Raw genomic sequence first — 18826 nt, 5'->3', positions numbered from 1 at the left:
GCTCCGTTGGAGCCCAAAATAAATTAGAGTCAAATAAAACATACACAAGTTGGATGAAAACCAGTTAAAAAGTAGAATTTCATTCCATCCAAAACTAGTTTCGGAACCTGTACAAAGATATCCCCTTTGTACACCATAATTACAAGATCACCCTTTTGTGTAACATAATTTTCCACATAGAGAAAGTAGGATTACATATTACAATTATCACCAAAAACAACGTCAACATTTCCGGCATGAGTTACCCGAACCAAGCTAAAACTATTACAATTACAACAACCCAATACAACCACAATAATATTCGATGGTTCTTTTTAAGCATCCTCTCTCTTTCTCTTACTTGATCTTCCCTTTTCTGAACTTCATATTCGCGAAGAAGTACATCATCCCACATATTCCAAACTTTATTCTCCCTCGTACGTAAGTTCTGATCTAGCAAATTAAATATATCCGTCCAAATGAAAAATCCACATCTCGTATCTCCCTGCACAGTAATAACACGCAGTGAACAGGATATATTACACCAAGCTCACAAAAAAAAAAAAATGTGGGAATGTCCAAGGTAACACCGCTTTACCATATCATACTTTGGGCAGGCAAAAAAACTCCTTCCATGATTAGACTTAGTGTGAGATGTCTTTAGTCGTGTTTTCAAGCCACACCAACAACTTGGTGATTCCAGTGGACAATCATTAGAGAACGATGAAGATTGGGATGATTCCATGCGTGATTCTGAAAAACTAAAGGCAAGTTCCAAATGCAAGCGTCTATCTCATTTACAGAATTTAATATATCGTAATAGAGTCTAGTGGATGTCTTAGCAACAAAGATTGAAGGGAATTTAAAGGACAGAATATTTTAATCAAAATATGGTTCACGACTAAAGTGTAAAATCAATAAACAACATATTCAACATTTTAATCCACCATTCTTCCTGACACATTATAAACCAAATAGTCTTATAAGGAAGATACAACTTCTGCACAAAGCCTCACAATGGCCTTAGAAGACCATATTATATAGCCCAAAAACAAATTATAAACAATGAAAATACAAGTCAAAAAACAAATTATAAACAAATTATAAACAATGAAAATACAAGTCAAAAAACAAATTATAAACAATGAAAATACAGTTAAGATAATGAAGAGTTTCTAAAACTGATTTCTGGTCATAGTTTTAAACTACAGGAATTTCTTAACAATTGGCTCAGAGTATGTGAGAATCATCCCGGCTGATTTTACATTTGAAGGCCAAACGAAAATCTGGTCAAAGTTTTACATCCCTACAGTTTTACAGTTTTTACAGTTTTACAAGGATGTAGAAATATGGGTTTATGACCTTCACCTTCACCAATATGAAAATTCATGCACAAATATATAATCATAAAACGCCTTCCCTAAATCAGAAAACACTGACCTTCACCAAAACACCCAAACAAAAGCATAAACAATCAAAGACTGGGGGGATTACCTAAGCAAAAGCTTATTCAGTTAATTTTTTCACATAATTTTTTCAAGAGAAAATTGACATAAGACAATTCCTGAAAAGATAAATAACACGTCCAAATTTTAATAAATCATCAACAACTACTACAACCAAACAAAACTTCTAGAGATCCAACAAGATCATGTTTCCAATTTCATTCATTAGATTTAAAAATATATTATACAAGCATCATCCCGTAAATCTACATGTTTATAGGATAACAAGTTATGAGCAAACTACAGACTACCCGTGACTTACCTGGTGAATTTCTTAGAGATCAATATCTGCAAAATAACCCACATATCAATAGGTTTATACATACATACGGCACCAACACCCAAAAAATTAGATTAAGATTTATACATACCAGAAGATCAAATTTGCGTACACTCGGAACAAAACCCAATATTTTTTGACTTTTTGAGGGGGACGATGGGACGCGGGAGGATGGGCTGGTGGGGATGGGGGCTTCACCGGGCGAGGCAGGGTTTTTGGGTGAGGATGGGACGCGGGGGATGGGGTGGTGGGGGGATGCGACTCGGGTTGTGGGGGGGGGGGGGTGAGACGGTGGGAACAGGGGCTGGGGTTTCGACGCGAGGGGATGGGGTGGTGGGGTGAGACGAAGGGAACAGGGGCTGGGGATGGGGCTTTGACGCGGGGGCTGTTTGGTGTGGGGGGGATGTGACTCGAGTTGTTGGGGGGGTTTGGTGTGCTGGGGTTGGGGCTTCGACGCCGGGGGGGGTTTGCTGGGGTTGGGGCTTCGACGCGGGGGGGGGGGGGGTGGTTTGCTGGGGTTGGGGCTTCGACGCTAGGGGGGGTTTGGTGTGCTGGGGTGAGACGATAGGTCAGTGGCTGGGTATGGTGTCCTACGGGGGGTGCCAAGCGGTGGTGGGGAAAGAGAAAGATGAATGGGACGGGTTGGGGAGGGGGAAGGAGAAGGGACGGGTTGGGGAAGGGGAAGAGAGAGAAGATGATTTTGAAAATTAACTCAATGTTCAGAGCGGGGGAACACGCGAAGGGACAAGGACGTAAAATCACACTAATGCCACGTCAGGTGTATACCGGCTTCAGCCAAACAGTGGCTGATGCCCAGATTTATTCATAAGCAAATCAAACTAAATTACTATATTCTCATTTAAAAAGAACTGCTGTATCACCAAGAAGTCGCATATCATCATGATTCATGGAGACCAGAATCCCTAAGATCGTCCACAACACCATGTTCAGCCTGTCCAGTGGCCTCGTCTTCCAATATAGCTTATCTCGTTTCTGTAGCGAATCTCCTCCTAAAATCCAGATTGATAATCGAAAAGGCTCATCTTCTCCCTTTTCATATCCAGAAGACTAAAAACTGGCACAACACATTACAGAGTTGGATGGCACACAAATATGTTATGAATAGTGGGACATTAATTCCGACTGTGTAGAGTTTTGCTCACTTGTGAGGCCAGAGCTAGTGCCTTGGCTCTCGTATTCATCATCATCCACTCCTTCTCAGCACGCCGCTGATGCTGCCTTGCATTCTTTGCTCGTTTTGGAGCTAACCGAGTATCTCTTTCGACAAACGCAAGTCTAAATTTTTCGGCAACAGACATTTCAGCGAGGGAAAGAGATGGAGAAACAGCCTTTCGAGTAAACCCACACACTGCCCATGTTGAGGGATCAATATCCTTGACAACTGGATCATCCAATGTAATATTAGGTAATGCTTCCCTCGGAACTGCGGCTTCCCTTAAACCAAAGGGTGATGGCTTGGGATTTACTGTAATGCATGGACATTCAGTACACAAAATCTCCAAAGAATCTTTATCAATATTTTGCTGGAGAGACAGAGTGGGGGACAAATTTTAAGAGTTTGGGAAGGGAAACAAACAAAAATAAAATATTGGAAACTAGGGGGGAAAGATAAATCAACGGGAAATGGTTAGTCATACCCACACAATCCAGACTAGGGACTCCGCACCATTTGCAATTTCAGTGGTATCGAGCTCCTCCCATGACTCGCCATCCACATCATTCAGCTTTGGTTTAAATATACCCGAGCATCTACGTGCAGTGTAGTCACTCCTTGGGGAACCTCTGCAACATTAACTTCAGTTCATAACCTGTTATGAGGTTCGTACCCCTAGTCAAAATTCAACATCCAGGGCCAATTCAAGTATGCTGGATGAAATAAAAGGTAAAAGTCCAGCCTTTAGGATTATGAAATTGAGTACAATTGTCTTGTAACATTAATTTCGTATTGTATGAGGCTTCAACCAAATCTATGATGTGTGAATTCACTTGCATACAGAAAGAATTAAACAACACAATTTTCCTACGTTCTATTTGTTTAAGTTTCATGCTAGATAGATGAAGTACCAACAAAGCACCCATCGTCTGTATGCTTTATTTTCTAGATAAATCTCAATACCAGATTCAAGCATGAAAGTACCTTGGAGCATGTAATAAGGCCAACTATAAGAAGGGCAAGAGTTTTTCTGGCCATTTCCTCTAACAACTGGTAATATACAAATCATTACATAATTTTTACAGTTGATAACTTGATAGCAAGGCAAAATGGCTGAGGAAATAAATGATAATTTAATTATCTCAAACAACAATAATAATAAAATTTGTCAGAAAACAAACTCAAATGTATATAGAATAAGCCAAACGCAAAATTCAAAAGGCTTAAAAAGCTTAATAACAAGAGTGTACCCGCATCTTAATGTCTCTAATGAATGGCAGTTCTGCACAAGCTCAGAATAACCAGCGGTTGTGATTTTATCACACCTACTGCAGAGGAAAACAAAAGAAACTCTGAATCAACATAACTGAAATCTTCAACAAATAGAAACTTGATAGCATAAAAAGCACTGGAGCCCATAACAACTTTAGAACTAGAAATTAAATCTGAATGCATATGAGAAAGAAGAAAAATAATCGAATTATTAATTAGTCTAATCTTGAGAAGTCTAACAAGACGGAGTATATAAGAAAGAAATTCATGACACCTAGCCTATTTAACGACTACAGGTCCTATTGATGAGCCACTGCGAATTATTTTTCTATTGTCTAGCTTATCTTTACTATTCTGCAAACCACGATACTAATAAACATACTTTAATGAGGAGAGTGCAACTAACTCATATCCATAAAACAAGCTCTGCAGGTAGTCCATTTGCCCACATATCCATCCTTTGTCATGTCTCTGATTGTCCAAAAAAGTTTAAAAAATCCAATTCAAGCATTCCTATCCTACCATAACCAATTCTAAAGGCCATACATGAAGCCCATTTTCCTTCATAATCATTTACCTGCAAATACATCCTTCATGCCATATATCATGTGGTCTGTATGATGCAAAAGATATGAGTTTATGTTGAGAAGAACTAATATTTGCATACCTAATATCCACAGCTCGTAGAGATTTGCATGCTTCCATCACTTTCCCTAAGCCAAGATCAGAGACATCTGAAACAGAAATGTCAAGAGTTTCCCAGGAACTATCAGCCAAAGAGATGATGACATCATCATTGAGGAGCCTTCTTCTCCTTGCAATTGCTGCTATTGCCATATGTTGTTCAATGAGATCAGAAAAAGATCATAAATCAGCATGAACTTTCTTCAAGCATTAGAGTTAGATGCCAAGTTTGTATATATGCAACAACAAGAGTCCTTCAAGGATCTGGCAATTATTTCCAAACAATAAAAAACAGGGTATCTTCAAAACCTAGCTTCTTCCAGAACCAACTTCTTTCCTTTACAGATACTGAAGTTTTCCTTGTCATAGATCATACAATTTACATTGAAATTTAATAAGCACATAGTTTAGTGTTTGATTTTACTTTTAACCTGAGGGGTATATTGTAATAATGGCTAAATGATTTCGTTGGCTCCCTCTCAGGTGTGATGTAAGAAGGTGCACTAGGTGTGATGGAAGTTTTACCCACATTCTGAGTACTAGGTGCACTAATATGAGATGTTAGTGACATGTCTTTCACTACAACTACTAGTCTTATGCCCTCATGCATATGTAGCACATATTTGCTGAACGCAACATTTTTATCTTCCAGAGGAATTGCAGAGAAAAAAACCAGATAGAGATACAAAATTGAGAATGCTTCAACACGCAACCTTAATATCTGCTGGAAAGTTGACGGCAATCTCACCCAAGTCTTCGATGATATCCTCCAAATGCTTCCCAACGAGTCCAAGGCACAAGCTAACCAAGCTTGGAGGCTTTGTCTTCTTTAGCAATCCTGTCACGAACGAACTAAATAAGTAAGTCGAAGCAAATACTAGCTGAAATTTCCCATTTTAGCACATTGTAAAAGTAATAGGAACCGTCAGTCCGTTATATTTGAACCCCTTTGGCCTTTCAGAAACCAAAGGATGTGACGGCCAAAAAAAACACAAACACCGTAAGAGATGAAATTTTCAGATATTGTTCACCATGAAGTTCGCCTTAAATTGGAACTTCCTTCAATTTTTTTTTACTAAATAAACCTTCAACCTGCTCTGCTTGTCGAGTACTAAATCACACTTATAACAGAAACTATATGCAATGAACGGAAAAGAGGAACGCCCGAAGCAGGCAATATAATTCCACCCCAAAAGAGTCTAAAATAATTTTAAGCCACGATTTCAAGTATGAAATGAGATCCAGCCACTGGATAGGTAATTAAGCACATATATATATATGCGAACACAGGCAGAGAGAGAGAGAGAGAGAGAGAGAGAGAGAGAGAGAGAGAGAGAGGAACATACTAGAGGATTTGAAGGTGGTAGAGGCGGTGATTTACTTCAGAGATTTGCAATTGGAATTGGAATCGGAATGAAACTCCAGCTTCTCAAACGATTTTGTGACGGCCTTGACGTCTTCTCCTTTTTCCATGGAAAGTGAAAACACCGAAATACGGGAAAATCCTCAAAATAAGTTAGAGAGAGTCCGAAATTACGAATGTTTTGGTCGGAGAAGAAGCCGGCATTGAAAATACAACAATTTTCGATTTTAAAATACGCCGTGAATCAACTTTTTAAGTTACAGTTTTATCCTCATGTGGAGCTTCATTATCAGCCGCTTGTATCCAGGGGTATTTTAGTAAACTAAGAACTTTAAAGTCAGCTGAAGATAATTCAAAGGCCGGCCCCCGGACTTCTTCAGAAATTCGAATCATTCTGGGAGTGGTACCAAACTACCAACCATTTGATTCAAGCTCTGAGAAATACGACACCATTTCGGATCTGCAACCGACCGTGCTTTCAATGGTGAAGGGACTACCACTACTCCAAGGAGCGCAAAACGTCCCGCCCGACGTGGCGCAGGTGGTCGATCAGCTGGAGCGCCACTGCTTGGCCCCCGATGGATCCCTCGTCCCCAGACCCGCCTACTACGACCTCCAACTCGTACTCTCTCTCTCTCTCTCGCGTTTGGTTGCTAAGAAAAATGTGTGAAGATCTCGTAAAGAAACTGCATTTCATTTTCGTGCAGCCAAACTGGGCTTTTTCCTTTTTTTGTAATTCATAGAATTACTGAGTGTAGAAATCGACTTCCTATGATTATATTAATTTCAAATAATTTGTAGGCGAGAGAGGAAATGTCGAGGGAAAGACTGCGATACTTGGAAGCCATGGTTAGGTCTCACGCAATTTCACTTTCCTCTTCCTTTTTTTTAAGAAAAAAAATTGTTATTAAATTGAATTCTGTTCTTTCTGTTACACGTGTTTGACAGTAATTTTGAATGTAGGCAATTTATTGCGAGGCCATAGCAATGGTGGAGGAGTATCAACAGGCAGTTTCAGTGGGGAACCTGCGCGATATCCAGGGTTTATACCCGCAGCTTGGCTTGAACAACTCCCCTCAAGTATGAGTTTTTAAACTTCCTCCGTTCTGAGAGAACAATGCTGTGCTGAGTGATCACTATAAAGTCAGATCTTTAAGTTGGTTGCTTAGATTGTAGTACCAGCCCCGATTTCATGCTGTGGCATTGGAAACGAGATGGACGTAATGTTGGATGTGTAACAGTACAGATTGTGCAAATTTGAATGGACTATTCTTATTGGGAATGGAAAATTCATTCTTTATTTGTAGTGACAGTACGGGTGTGTCCAATAGGAACTGAATGGCTCTGTTTTGCTTGCATTGTATTTTGCATTTGAAGGAAAGTAAACAAGAGAGGAGGATGAAAATAAGGTAAAAACCACAATCTAGGATTACTGAAGAAAACTGGAACTAGCACCAGATAATAGTTTTAAGATTGCATCTAATCGTTTCAGTTCATGCTTTCTTTGTGTACCTAGTGGGTGGGGTTGTGTATCTGGGATTTACTCCCCAAAGATGGGCTGGATGGTCCTAACTTGGTGAGGTTCCACGCTAAAAAAAGAAGAGTATAAAAAATACATTAGGCTTCTACAAAGACTGCTGGATAATTCAAGTTATGTAGAACATCCTGATGCACCGTTAGTATTCTATAATTGACAAGAATGGGATTATTCTTTCTTATGGATTTCAGGTATATAAGACTCTAGAGCATCGAATGATGCTTGCAGAAGCAGCTCAAAAGTTGAGGCTTCCTCTTATCTCCAAAGATGGTGAAATTCATGAGGATGACATTGAGAAAATGAGCACAATGTCACGAAGTTCCCTTGATAGTACAAGTACTAGTGTCACAATCAGCTCAAGCTCCAACTCAATGAATTATACTACTGCAAATAGTGCCACTAGTGCAGCTAATAATTCTGTTATTGCTGGTGATATGGTGGAACCTGGAGTTGGTGGTGTTCCTAATCGCTTTCTTGGAATAACACCTGCTTATTTATGGCAAACGCAACTCCAGCAAATGCCATTACCTGTGGTATGATATACTGCACATGAATAATCGTACAAACTATCATGATCTTTTCTTCTCCCTTTTTCAGCATTGAACGTCTCTGCATGTTATTGTGTGATGTCTATAGATTATTCGTTCTCTTTTCTGACCTTTTATTTCTCTAATGTTAGAAGCCTTTCATTATTAATCATACCTTCGATAACGTACTCTGACTTCACAATTGAAGGATATGGCAGAATACCAGATGTCTCTTTCTCATGAGATTGAGGCTCGTTTGAAAGCTAAATGTGATACGTTAGCTGATGCCTTTGTAATGGATGATGTTGGTAGGTTTTATTATTGCTTCTCTCTCTCTCTCTCTCTCTCTGCATATGAACTCAAATAGACCCTTTTCATGCCCTCAAAACATGCATATTTATGATATATCTCTTTGGGGATAAGATCCTTTTGCTATATCCTTAATGAACAATTGGTTTTTTGTGTGTGGCAAACCATTGATCCAGGATTTTCATTAGTGATATGTACGGAATGGCTGGATTAACTTCTGTGATGCACATTTGGAACTGATATTTCTATTCCATTTTTCTTTCCTCTCCTTCGTTTTGGGGGTAGGGGGAGGGGGAAGGGGTGAAGAACTCTCTTAACAATAATACATATTAGTATCAGTGGTGTTTGTGGGCAATTTGTTACCCCAACTTTTGTTGATGCAGACTTGTCATCTGGGCAACAAACTTCAAGTGGTCGCCTTCCAGAAAGGTTTGAGTTTTTGGCCTACTCGAATTCTTTACATCACTTCTTTTCCACATAAAGGGATACTACTGTTAACCATTTTCAGTATCATTTTGAAGATTGATAATATATCTCTGCACAAGAATTTTATTTTTTTATTTTTAACTTTGTTCTCTTATGTTGTTCCTGGATCTTCAGTATTTTCATGCATTTTGTATTGTAAAAACATTCACGCCCAGATATCTGGAACCAATATTCTCGATATTGATTGAGCCTGTAGTTCTCTGTGCATGTCACTTTCCAAATTATCAGGGTAAAGTTGATAATTGAGGAGATTGAAAGGGAAGAAGCAGCTTTGCGAGAAGAACTCTATTCTGCAGACAGAAAATTTGCTGAATACTATAATGTATGTGAATAAGTAATTTAGTTTACAATTGACTAAATGTTTTTCCCTTCACCCTCTTTTTTATTTGGAAGACATTATTTGTGATGAGGTTCTAGGTCTTAGAGCAAATACTTGGGATTCTTATTAAGCTTGTTAAAGATTTGAAGTTGCAGCATCAACACAAATATGTAAGAATTTTGTTGCTATCTTCAATGTTTAGGTTTTGTTTGTATCTCCCACTATTACTTCAGTTTGTTCTTATCCTTGTTGAGGGGACCTTGAACTTGGTGGCTCTAAATAATTTGCAGGATGATTTGCAAAAGACATGGCTGTGCAAAAGGTGTGAGACTATGAGTGCAAAATTAAGGTTTGTCACACTATTTCCTACAATTTGATATTTCTGTTTGTGCCAATAATGTTGCCAAGAAACTAATGTGATGTGATTCCATTACCTTCTACCAACCTTCTTAACTTGAGTCTCTTGATGTTAAGTATTAACTGATATGTACTTATAAAAAAAAAAAAAAGTACTAACTGATATATGCGAAATACATGTTGATTATGTTTTCTGGAAAATGACATGCATGCTTCTTCTCCTCTTACTCAACTCATACATGGCTAGTCACCACTGATTGTTGTTCTTTATTCATGTATTTTCTCATTATATTACTCTTTATATGCACAACAATTACCCCAGATTGACAAAAATTTCTTGCCACTTTGAGTCTTCTTCTAAAAATCTGTTGATTTATCTGTGATATGCTTCATTTCTCAGGGTTCTGGAGCATGTTCTCCTGCTGGAAACTTATACTCAGGAGTCAATACCAGCCCTTAATAAAATAAGGTTCTAAAAATGACTCTCGATTGGATCTGTAATTTTTGGTTCAAGGTAAAATACTAATAATTGGTACTTACTTGTAGGAAGTATCTTCTTGAGGCTACAGAAGAAGCTTCTATTGCATATAATAAAGCGGTATGTTCCTCTGTCTGAGATATTTTCTTGTAGTAGATTTTCGTTTTATTTGACTTCTGGTTATTAGTTGGATTCATATCATATTGTCCATTGTTATTTATGAAAATTTAACATCTTTAAGGATTGATCGCTAGATTATACCAGTTTTCTGAATGCTGCATAGACTTCTTTGTGTGGATAAGGGTGATGATGGTAAAATTATGCGTTCTCCCCCTGTAATTTCACTCTAGTTGCCTTTGCCAATTAGTTGAGATTTTTTTTCATTAGTTTAAACTTATTTTCACACACATTTCTGCTTTTTCTATTGCCTCCCTTTTTCTCTGCTAGGGATTTTGGACAATGAATAGTAACATCTCCAAGCTACTTGTAAATGAAATGGGTTTAACCAATTAAGATTGCCGATATGGGGGCATGCCAGAGTTTTAATCGCGTTTATCAATTCAACTTCTTAACCAGGTTACACGTCTCCGCGAGTATCAAGGTGTTGATCCTCACTTCGATACAATTGCAAGGCAGTACCATGATATCGTGAAGGTAATTCCAATACAACGCTCAAGTTGGTCTAATATTCGGGAAACTCTAAAACCATCCTTTCCTTGCAGAAATTGGAAAATATGCAATGGACAATACACCAAGTTGAAATGGACCTGAAACGCTTACCAGAGCACCAAATTACATGAACTTTTGGTTTTCCCTTAGGTTTTAATGGCCCCTTTTGTTTTGAATCTGATGCCACTTCTGTGTCGGGGCATCATATTGTCTAAATGCCAGTGTTAAAACAAAGTCTTTTTATTGATTTGGGTTGGTGCTTGGTTTCTCAATGGCTTACCCAGCTTCCACCACTCTGTAAATACAACGAAAAAATCTATTTGCAAACATAATTGTGTATTAATATGTGCACCAATTTAATGTGATTGGTCAAAACATAAATTTTATTAAAAACAATGATAATTTAAATTTTAAATATAAAAAAAATAAATATTAATACGTAAATTAATACACAATGTTGTTTGTATATAGCAAAACTCAAATACAATATCCTGCGTAATCAAACTTTGTAGGCCGGCTGGATGGGTGAAACACCTTTGCCATGCATAGCAACTCGGGGATTGGATGAGGATTCTTTGTTTTTTTTGTTTTTAAATTTATTGTAGTTATCAAATCTATAAAAGTAGGTTTATTTAAATACCAACTATTGTTTTCATATTCAATTAAATGAATTTATCAGGTCCACATCACTAACATTACCCAGATCCTAATTATTATGAGAAACCCTAATGTTTTAAAAAAATTAGTCAATTTATTCAATCTCCGTGTTGAGGATTTCTTTTTTTTTCTCTGTGCAAGAGACCAAAACCCGAAAATTATCACCCGAAAAAAGTTTCTAATTCACTCATGAACACCCAACTCAAACGCGTGGACAATATGGATTGATTGACGATGAAGTGTATGGTGATGATAGAAAAGGTGAGCTCAATCAATATCCAGCTTTTACATCTAATAATTCATAATGGAATGCTCCAAGAAAGAACTGTACCAAACAGCTTAGGATGTCTTTTAGAGCCAGTTATATTCTGTAAAACTTTTCAAAGAGTTAAAAGGATTTGTCATCTCTCAGCAAACAGTGACATGTTCAGATTCAGTTTTGAACCGAATGCCAAGAAATGCTGACAATCCATGCTTCATTGCCGGAACATCTATCATCCGCTTCAATCGAAACCTGTCCATAAGGTAGTTATGCGCATACCCTCCTGTCCTAATAAAGGGTAAAAAAAACATCATCCTCTTCCGAGTCTATCCTCCAAATATCAACATCCCCACACAATTGACAGAACATCGGAAAATGTCAGGAAGATGGTTGTGATTATTTATGCACAACCCTTGCACCACTCAAAACAAATTGAATTGGGATGATTTGGTATTGGATATTTAATATTTGTACTTGATAGGAATTATTATGAAAGCAGATGCCACCATCTGAGATGGCTCCAAGTCCTCAATCTACAGATGTTACCTTCAGGAGGAGCTCTTGGGTTCAGCAGGAATAACACCTGTTGATCTAAAAGAGCTTCCCTTGCTGTTGGGTTCCACTTCTCATCATGGTACAGAACTCATCGTAGTTGATCCTACCATCCTGTAAGTCCGATAAATTGAATGCTAATGGTTCATATTGCAGGAGAGTGATTTGCATGAAAAAAATTCCAAAACAAACTTACATTATCTGTATCAACTTCTGATATTATTTCCTTGATCGTGGTATCATCACCCATTCCATATTCTTTCATGGCAATCTCTAGTTCATCTCTGGTAATAAACCTGAGAAAGAATTCCCCAAGCAACCTCAATATAGAGAATTGTTTGCTACTGAAAAACCCATTTATAATCTGGCTAATTAAACTTCTAAGAGTGTTTCCCCAAAAAAAGTTGAATGCAAAGATGGTCAGACTATCAAGTTTGATGGTGTTCAGTCAATATGCCCAAACCAAATCTGATTCGATGCAAAATCTTAACATTTATATCAAAGTCATATGCATGTCAATTTGTGGTTGAAAATATCCACATCTTGAACTAAAAGCTGATAAAATATTAAGGACCTCCTGCAGGTAGTAACCCAGGAAACGTACTCAGACACTGTATTAAATAATTTTTTTTCATCATCCAGGAGTAAAAAGAAGAAAAGCTGCAGCTGCTCTGTGGTAAGACTGTTTAAAAGCAAGCATGATACAATACGATACAATTCTCTAGTTATGAAGAATAAGCTGTCAAAGTATCAGTGTATTGATTTTAGAGATTGAAAGAAAAGACTTACCCACTATTATCCTTATCAAAATATCGAAAAGCCTTGAAAAGATGTTCATCTCTTTCTAGCTTGTGTCTATGCATTGTAGCAGTGATAAATTCAATGTAGTCAATTGACCCATTCCCATCCACATCAGCCTAATTGCAAAACCAAAAATATCAGTACAGTATGAAGCAAAAAAGAATAAAAGCAAAGTTTTTGGGGTTTAACATCCTACAGCATCCATGAGCTGCTGTACTTCGGCCTCTGAAAGCTTTGAGCCAAGACGAGCCAATCCTGCCTTCAGTTCTTCATATGTGATTGTGCCACTTTTATCAGTATCAATGTTTGTGAACATTGCCTTCAGCCCTTGGATTTCTTCTTCAGAAAGATTCTCAGCAATGACCTATAATTATTGGCATGTTTACTTAGTTTATAAGACAGGGAAGCAGAGTCAGATCCATATCTGCATGGGACTTACAACTGGGCTACAGAATACTGGAGCATCCCAAAATGAATATCCATTTCCCATACAGTTCCAATTTTAACTATATACATGATCGCACATCACATGGAAGCTTAAGTCTGTGCATGGAGATTTCACGATTTACGTACCTTCAGGGCAAGTTTCTTTAGTTTGTTCATTGCTGTGAATTGCTTCATCCTGGAAAGGACAGCACTGTCGATTGGCTTGTCTGATGCTTCTCCATCTTCTTTAATCCACGGGTGCTCTAGATAAGCCAAACAAATTTAGGCATAAGTTATAAGAGAAAAGAATACTACTTTTATTTTCTACATTTATCATTAAATGTAAGACAGCAAGACAAGAAATTGTATCATATGAACAATGTCCATGGTCTTACTGTAATTGTTACAAGGTTTTGTTGCTGCTGCAACATAGATGTTCTGAATTTGAGCGCTCAAAAAAAACCAAGTTTGAAAAGTAAAATTTGTTTAATGGCTTAAAGGGACACCGGTTAGTGCCATATTTGATTTGTGCACACGTGTTGTCACCATACATCATATCAGGTTTCAACCATGGGTATATGCAGGTCTTCCTTTGGTCTATAATTGAAAATAGGAAAATGAACTTGAAATTTTTTAGACCCATCATTTGGGTACTTTCCGTCACTGAAAAACTCAGTTTTTGTGAAAAAGAAAAAGAAAAAGAAAAAGAAAAAGAAAATAACAAACAAACAAACAAAACTTTTCAAATTGCTCCAAACACATTTTTTTGTCATTTTCATATTATCTGTGAAAAAAAATGAACTTTCATGAATATCAGACCGGCCCTTAGCCCCTCTTGAAAAGGTTCACTGATGCTTATCTAAATTCTCTAACTCCATATAGCACTTACGGATGACTTATTCAGATAAGGGCTAGCTTGCTGACTTTGGTACTCCTAAATTAGCCAACCTTGAAGATAGAATTTCTACAGCCTATATCTTGCTACCATGTTACATATGAAGAGACTTACCAAAGTATAATAAAAATATTACATAAATGAGTCAAGTTACCTTCAGGAAAATTATGCACGAGAGGGCTTGGATTCTAAGGCAGAATGATTTAACCGGAAAGAGCTGCATACCTAGAACCTGAGTAGAAGTAATCCTTTTCTTTGGGTCCTGTGTTAGCATCTTGCGGACCAGGTCCTTGGCAGCGCTTGAAATAGATGGCCATGGCTTGCTTTCAAAGTCAATTTCCCCTTGCAAAATAGCATCAAAAATCCCCTTCTCCGTCTCTGCAATATAGCTTAGTTACCAGTCACAAAATCCAGCTGGAAAAGCATACATGGACAATAATAGCATTGATCAAAGAAGTACATCTATTTTTTTACCAGCCCAAAATGGAGGTACGCCGCTGAGTAATATATACAAGATAACTCCTGCACTCCAAATATCTATTTCCTTCCCATATCTTCGTCGCAATACTTCAGGTGCAACATAATAAGCACTCCCAACTATATCCCGGTACACCTTCCCTGGAAAGTGTTGAGCCATAAAAAGCATCTTAATGTCTAAATTTCAAGCAGAAACATAGAAATTATGCTTGGTTTTTCAATCAAATATATATTTTCAATTACCAAGAAAAAAATATTAAAAACAGCAATAGGAGGTACAATTTATCTATTAAGGAAAACGCTTATCTTTTTTACTTCCACGATACCATTTTTGAGATAGGCAGTCTCATGAAACCTAGTTTACAAACCTTGGAAGGCCTCTTAACTTAAGGGCACCAGTCACCAGAGAAGCAATGCGATCACAATTCACAAATAGAAATCAAGACATCATTAAGAACGGGTCCAATCATTGGCTACTTGAATTTATTAGACAAGCGCGTGATTGGGAGATGGACCCCTTGATTCATTATTTTCCCCCTCGTATTTGGTGCCTCGATGAGACAAGAAGACAGGATGTTATTGGCCTTATCCAAAGGGGGACGAACTGTTATACCGAACGTTGTCTCCACATAGCAATCTCATTTCCCATGGAAGATCATTTGGAGGAGTTAAGCACCAATGAGAACGGGAGCCTTTGCTTGGGAGGCGGAGTTGGGGAAAATCCTCAACGTGCAACTTAAGGAAAAGCCGTTGGATCAGTTGTTACTACACTGTACACTGTACAGTAGCTAAAACTCTATGGCAAGCTGTTTTCAGCCTGTTCAAGTTGAGTTGGGCAATGCTGAGGCGGGTGATGGAACTGTTTCTTTTCCGACACGGTCGGTTTGGTTGGAAGATGGACCCTATTTGTCTTTTGCATGGCATTTGGAGGGACAGGAACGCTCATAGTTTCAGAATTGCGAGAAGAATATGGAAGAGATAAACGGTTTTTTTTCTTCTGATCCCCTTATCAGTGGATGGCTGTAATCATGAAGTTTTCCAATTGCGATCTTTTTCTCTTTCTACTCAAGTTTTTCTGCTCATTAATAAAATTATCATACTTACAAAAAAAAAAAATATTTCATTATTTTCTAGGCAAGAAAAAATTCAATGCCTTACTGAGGAAATCCCATTTTAACAACCCCACGAAAAAAATATTCATTCAAATCATTACCCCCTAAACACATGATCGAAGAGTTCTTTAATTAGAGATTTACCTTCTTCGATGAAAACGGACAACCCAAAATCAGTGGCCTTCAAAAGTGCATTCTCATCCTTGCTAGATAACAAGAAATTCTCAGGTTTAAGGTCCCTATGCATCACACCCATAAAGTGACAGATATGCACAACATTCACAATTGCCCTGCATATTGAAGCAGCAGCCCTCTCACTATAATGCCCCTTCGCAATGATTCTGTCAAAAAGCTCACCACCGGCACATAGCTCCATAACAACATGCACTGATTGCTTATCCTCATAAGCACCCTTAAACTCAACAATATTGGGTTGCCCGCTCAAATCCTGCATAATCTGAATCTCTCTTTTTATGTCCTCCCTGTCATTCTTACGAACAAGCTTCCTCTTGGATATAGACTTGCAAGCATATTTCCTGCCCGTTGAATTCTCAAAACAAAGATAAGTAACCCCAAATTGACCTCTTCCCAATTCTTTGCCAAAGGTGTAGTGCTGCTTAACATCGTCATATGTTTTGTCTAGAATTGCATCTGGCCTGGGGACGGGTTTTGGGCTTGGAGCCGGCACAGACGGCTTCAACACATGCGGCGCTGCCTGCTGGGCCCGCTTTTCAGGCAATTGGTGCGATTGTTGGGGTGGGGTTTTGGGTTGGTGAACTACGGGCTCATTGGTTTTCTGGTGGTGCTGCACACCAGAACCACCTCCTGACGTATAACCATTATATCTTGGTTCTGAAGCTTTGCCCTTGCTGAAGCAAATACCCATTTATTATAATAGCCAAATTTGTAAGTCAATGAAACTGAATTCTAAGGAAAAGGGATCAACTTTAAGTTTCAAAGCAGAAACTCGGTTAAACTTTCGGGGAAAGGATGGAAAAGGAATAAGACCCAGATGAAGAATCAGAAAGACTGCAGAATATACGAATATTCAGAACAAAAGTGGATGAGAATTTTTAGATCAGCAATTTCAGAGCTGATCGATAGATTGATATTTTCAAGGAAAAAGTGAGTGAGGTGAAAACCCTGACGGGGATCGAAAAGAGGAGACGAACAGACTGAAAAAGAACCAAATTCTGGGCTGTGACTTGGGAGGATAATAAAACTGGATCAGAGATTCCGCTTTGAAGTGGGGGATCAATATTATAACCAAGGAAGGACAAGCCGGAGCTTGGTCAACTTTGCAATCACGTTCTAACTCGTGGAGGTTGAAAGTTTGAAACTACTAAGATAGTTGAACTGTTGAACAGATGGAAAGAGGGAGAATATTCTTTAGATAAAGCCATCATCAAAAACAGTCTTTTCTTTTCTTTTCTTGCTTTCTTCCTCAGCGGGACAAACGGGTAATTACACCGATTTAGTATTTATTGTCTTTTTGAATTTTTATTACCTTGAACGCATTATTAAATAATTGAAAAAAATATTTATTACATTTTTACTTATTTATTAATTACTTGATGTCATATTATAAATTTCTCAAATTTTTATATTAAATATAATAAATAATTGAATTTTTTTTAATTTTTAAAATAATAATATTATTAAAAAATAATATTATAATAATATTTTATTTTATTTTTAATTTTTATATAAAATAATTTCATCTCATATCAATCCAAACAATTGCTTAGAAATACTTATTCAAGAATAAATATGATTCTAAATTCAAGAAATTATTGCACACGACCTTTGATACATTCACGTTGACTAAATTAGGTTTCTGCAGTGGTGGCTGTAAATTGAGGGTTCCTACGCGGTTTTGATTATGCGAAAGACATGTTGCTTATCAGAAACAGGGAATAGTTTTTCTAAGACATTTTGTCAACCAAGAATTTTTTTTTTAAATTATTTTTATGTATTTTTTTATATATTTTATTAACGTGATCAACCGTATTATTTTTTGATATAAATTAAATTCATTTATTTTATAATCTATTTTTAATTAATTCTATTTTCATATTAAATAATAAATTTACAAATAAAATATGATAATAATTTTTAATTATCTAATACTATATGTGACGCCCCCAAATTTCGTTTGGGATCGAACGAAAATTTGAAGCGTCGAGACATGCAATACAAGGTTACATATCCCCGTTCATGACATATAAGATGCAATGTTCCTAACATACATATAACAATATACAATATTTGCAGCGGATAATTTTTTTTTTCTTTAGTAATACTATGCACCAAATTGAAAATATCCCAAATGTTTAAAATATACTTCATACATAAAAACCTATTGAACAACTAAAATCACAACACTAGTCCAAAATAGTTATGATCCAAAAGTACTGGAGATGCAACTCTATCGTATAAGTAGTAATTTAACTACTATATTAACATTAACGACGCACCGTCGTTCAATCGACTCTGTCTAGTTGGTCAGCTCCTGATCCTCCTTCAGGTCCTGTAACAAGATCTACCATTCGGGGGGAATGGTAGTTGGGACTACCACAGTGAGATTTGATTACAAATCTCAACAAGTTAACAAAAAAACTTCCACACATGCTAATGATGCACGGATGACAGTAAAAGCATAAATACATAATCAAATTCATAAATAATTAAAGCATAACTTAGCG

General features: G+C 37.3%; 3 protein-coding genes across 4 annotated transcripts; 1 reads left to right on the top strand and 2 right to left on the bottom strand.

The window, feature by feature from the left end:
* Positions 1–64: 64 nt before the first annotated feature.
* Positions 65–6710, bottom strand: LOC122289404. The gene is made up of 7 exons (XM_043096375.1): positions 6677–6710; positions 5643–5732; positions 4878–5037; positions 4189–4266; positions 3423–3567; positions 578–3308; positions 65–484 (listed from the first exon to the last, which is right to left on the bottom strand). Exons 1-6 carry the CDS (start codon positions 6708–6710, stop codon positions 2898–2900), a joined length of 918 nt encoding a protein of 305 aa, XP_042952309.1. The 3' UTR covers positions 65–484; positions 578–2897.
* LOC122289712 (AUGMIN subunit 4-like) lies at positions 6606–11282 on the top strand. Of its 2 annotated transcripts, none has more exons than XM_043096928.1 (13): positions 6606–6879; positions 7059–7106; positions 7221–7337; positions 7986–8327; positions 8530–8629; positions 9014–9059; positions 9345–9438; positions 9534–9605; positions 9726–9784; positions 10193–10261; positions 10339–10390; positions 10847–10924; positions 10993–11282. In XM_043096928.1, exons 1-13 carry the CDS (start codon positions 6739–6741, stop codon positions 11068–11070), a joined length of 1296 nt encoding a protein of 431 aa, XP_042952862.1. In that variant the 5' UTR covers positions 6606–6738; the 3' UTR covers positions 11071–11282. The 2 variants fall into 2 exon arrangements, with proteins under 2 accessions (XP_042952862.1, XP_042952863.1); XM_043096929.1 differs by having other exon boundaries at positions 6805–6879; positions 7059–7111.
* A 576-nt stretch (positions 11283–11858) lies between these two features.
* On the bottom strand, positions 11859–17506 carry LOC122289710 (calcium-dependent protein kinase 2-like). Its single transcript, XM_043096925.1, has 8 exons — positions 16266–17506; positions 15007–15150; positions 14758–14910; positions 13785–13900; positions 13408–13575; positions 13200–13327; positions 12607–12706; positions 11859–12524 (listed from the first exon to the last, which is right to left on the bottom strand). Exons 1-8 carry the CDS (start codon positions 17005–17007, stop codon positions 12450–12452), a joined length of 1626 nt encoding a protein of 541 aa, XP_042952859.1. The 5' UTR covers positions 17008–17506; the 3' UTR covers positions 11859–12449.
* Between the last annotated feature and the right edge of the window lie 1320 nt (positions 17507–18826).

The sequence above is a fragment of the Carya illinoinensis genome, chromosome 12 (genome assembly GCF_018687715.1).
Source record: "Carya illinoinensis cultivar Pawnee chromosome 12, C.illinoinensisPawnee_v1, whole genome shotgun sequence".
NCBI lineage: Eukaryota > Viridiplantae > Streptophyta > Magnoliopsida > Fagales > Juglandaceae > Carya > Carya illinoinensis.
The sequence above is the reverse complement of the archived record's forward strand: the minus strand, read 5'-3'. Positions and strand labels throughout refer to the sequence as shown.

Coding starts and splice junctions, on each gene's coding strand:
- LOC122289404 (XM_043096375.1), bottom strand. CDS start 6,710: ATGGTGTCGTATTTCTCAGAGCTTGAATCAAATG. Junction 5,038..5,642: donor GGATATCATCGAAGACTTGG/GTGAGATTGCCG, acceptor ATATGGCAATAG/CAGCAATTGCAAGGAGAAGA. Junction 3,309..3,422: donor CCCTAGTCTGGATTGTGTGG/GTATGACTAACC, acceptor CTGTCTCTCCAG/CAAAATATTGATAAAGATTC.
- LOC122289712 (XM_043096928.1), top strand. CDS start 6,739: ATGGTGAAGGGACTACCACTACTCCAAGGAGCGCAAAACGTCCCGCCC. Junction 8,328..8,529: donor AGCAAATGCCATTACCTGTG/GTATGATATACT, acceptor TCACAATTGAAG/GATATGGCAGAATACCAGAT. Junction 10,925..10,992: donor AGTACCATGATATCGTGAAG/GTAATTCCAATA, acceptor CTTTCCTTGCAG/AAATTGGAAAATATGCAATG.
- LOC122289710 (XM_043096925.1), bottom strand. CDS start 17,007: ATGGGTATTTGCTTCAGCAAGGGCAAAGCTTCAGAACCAAGATATAAT. Junction 14,911..15,006: donor CGTACCTCCATTTTGGGCTG/GTAAAAAAATAG, acceptor GCTATATTGCAG/AGACGGAGAAGGGGATTTTT. Junction 12,707..13,199: donor TTTGATAAGGATAATAGTGG/GTAAGTCTTTTC, acceptor ATTCTTTCTCAG/GTTTATTACCAGAGATGAAC.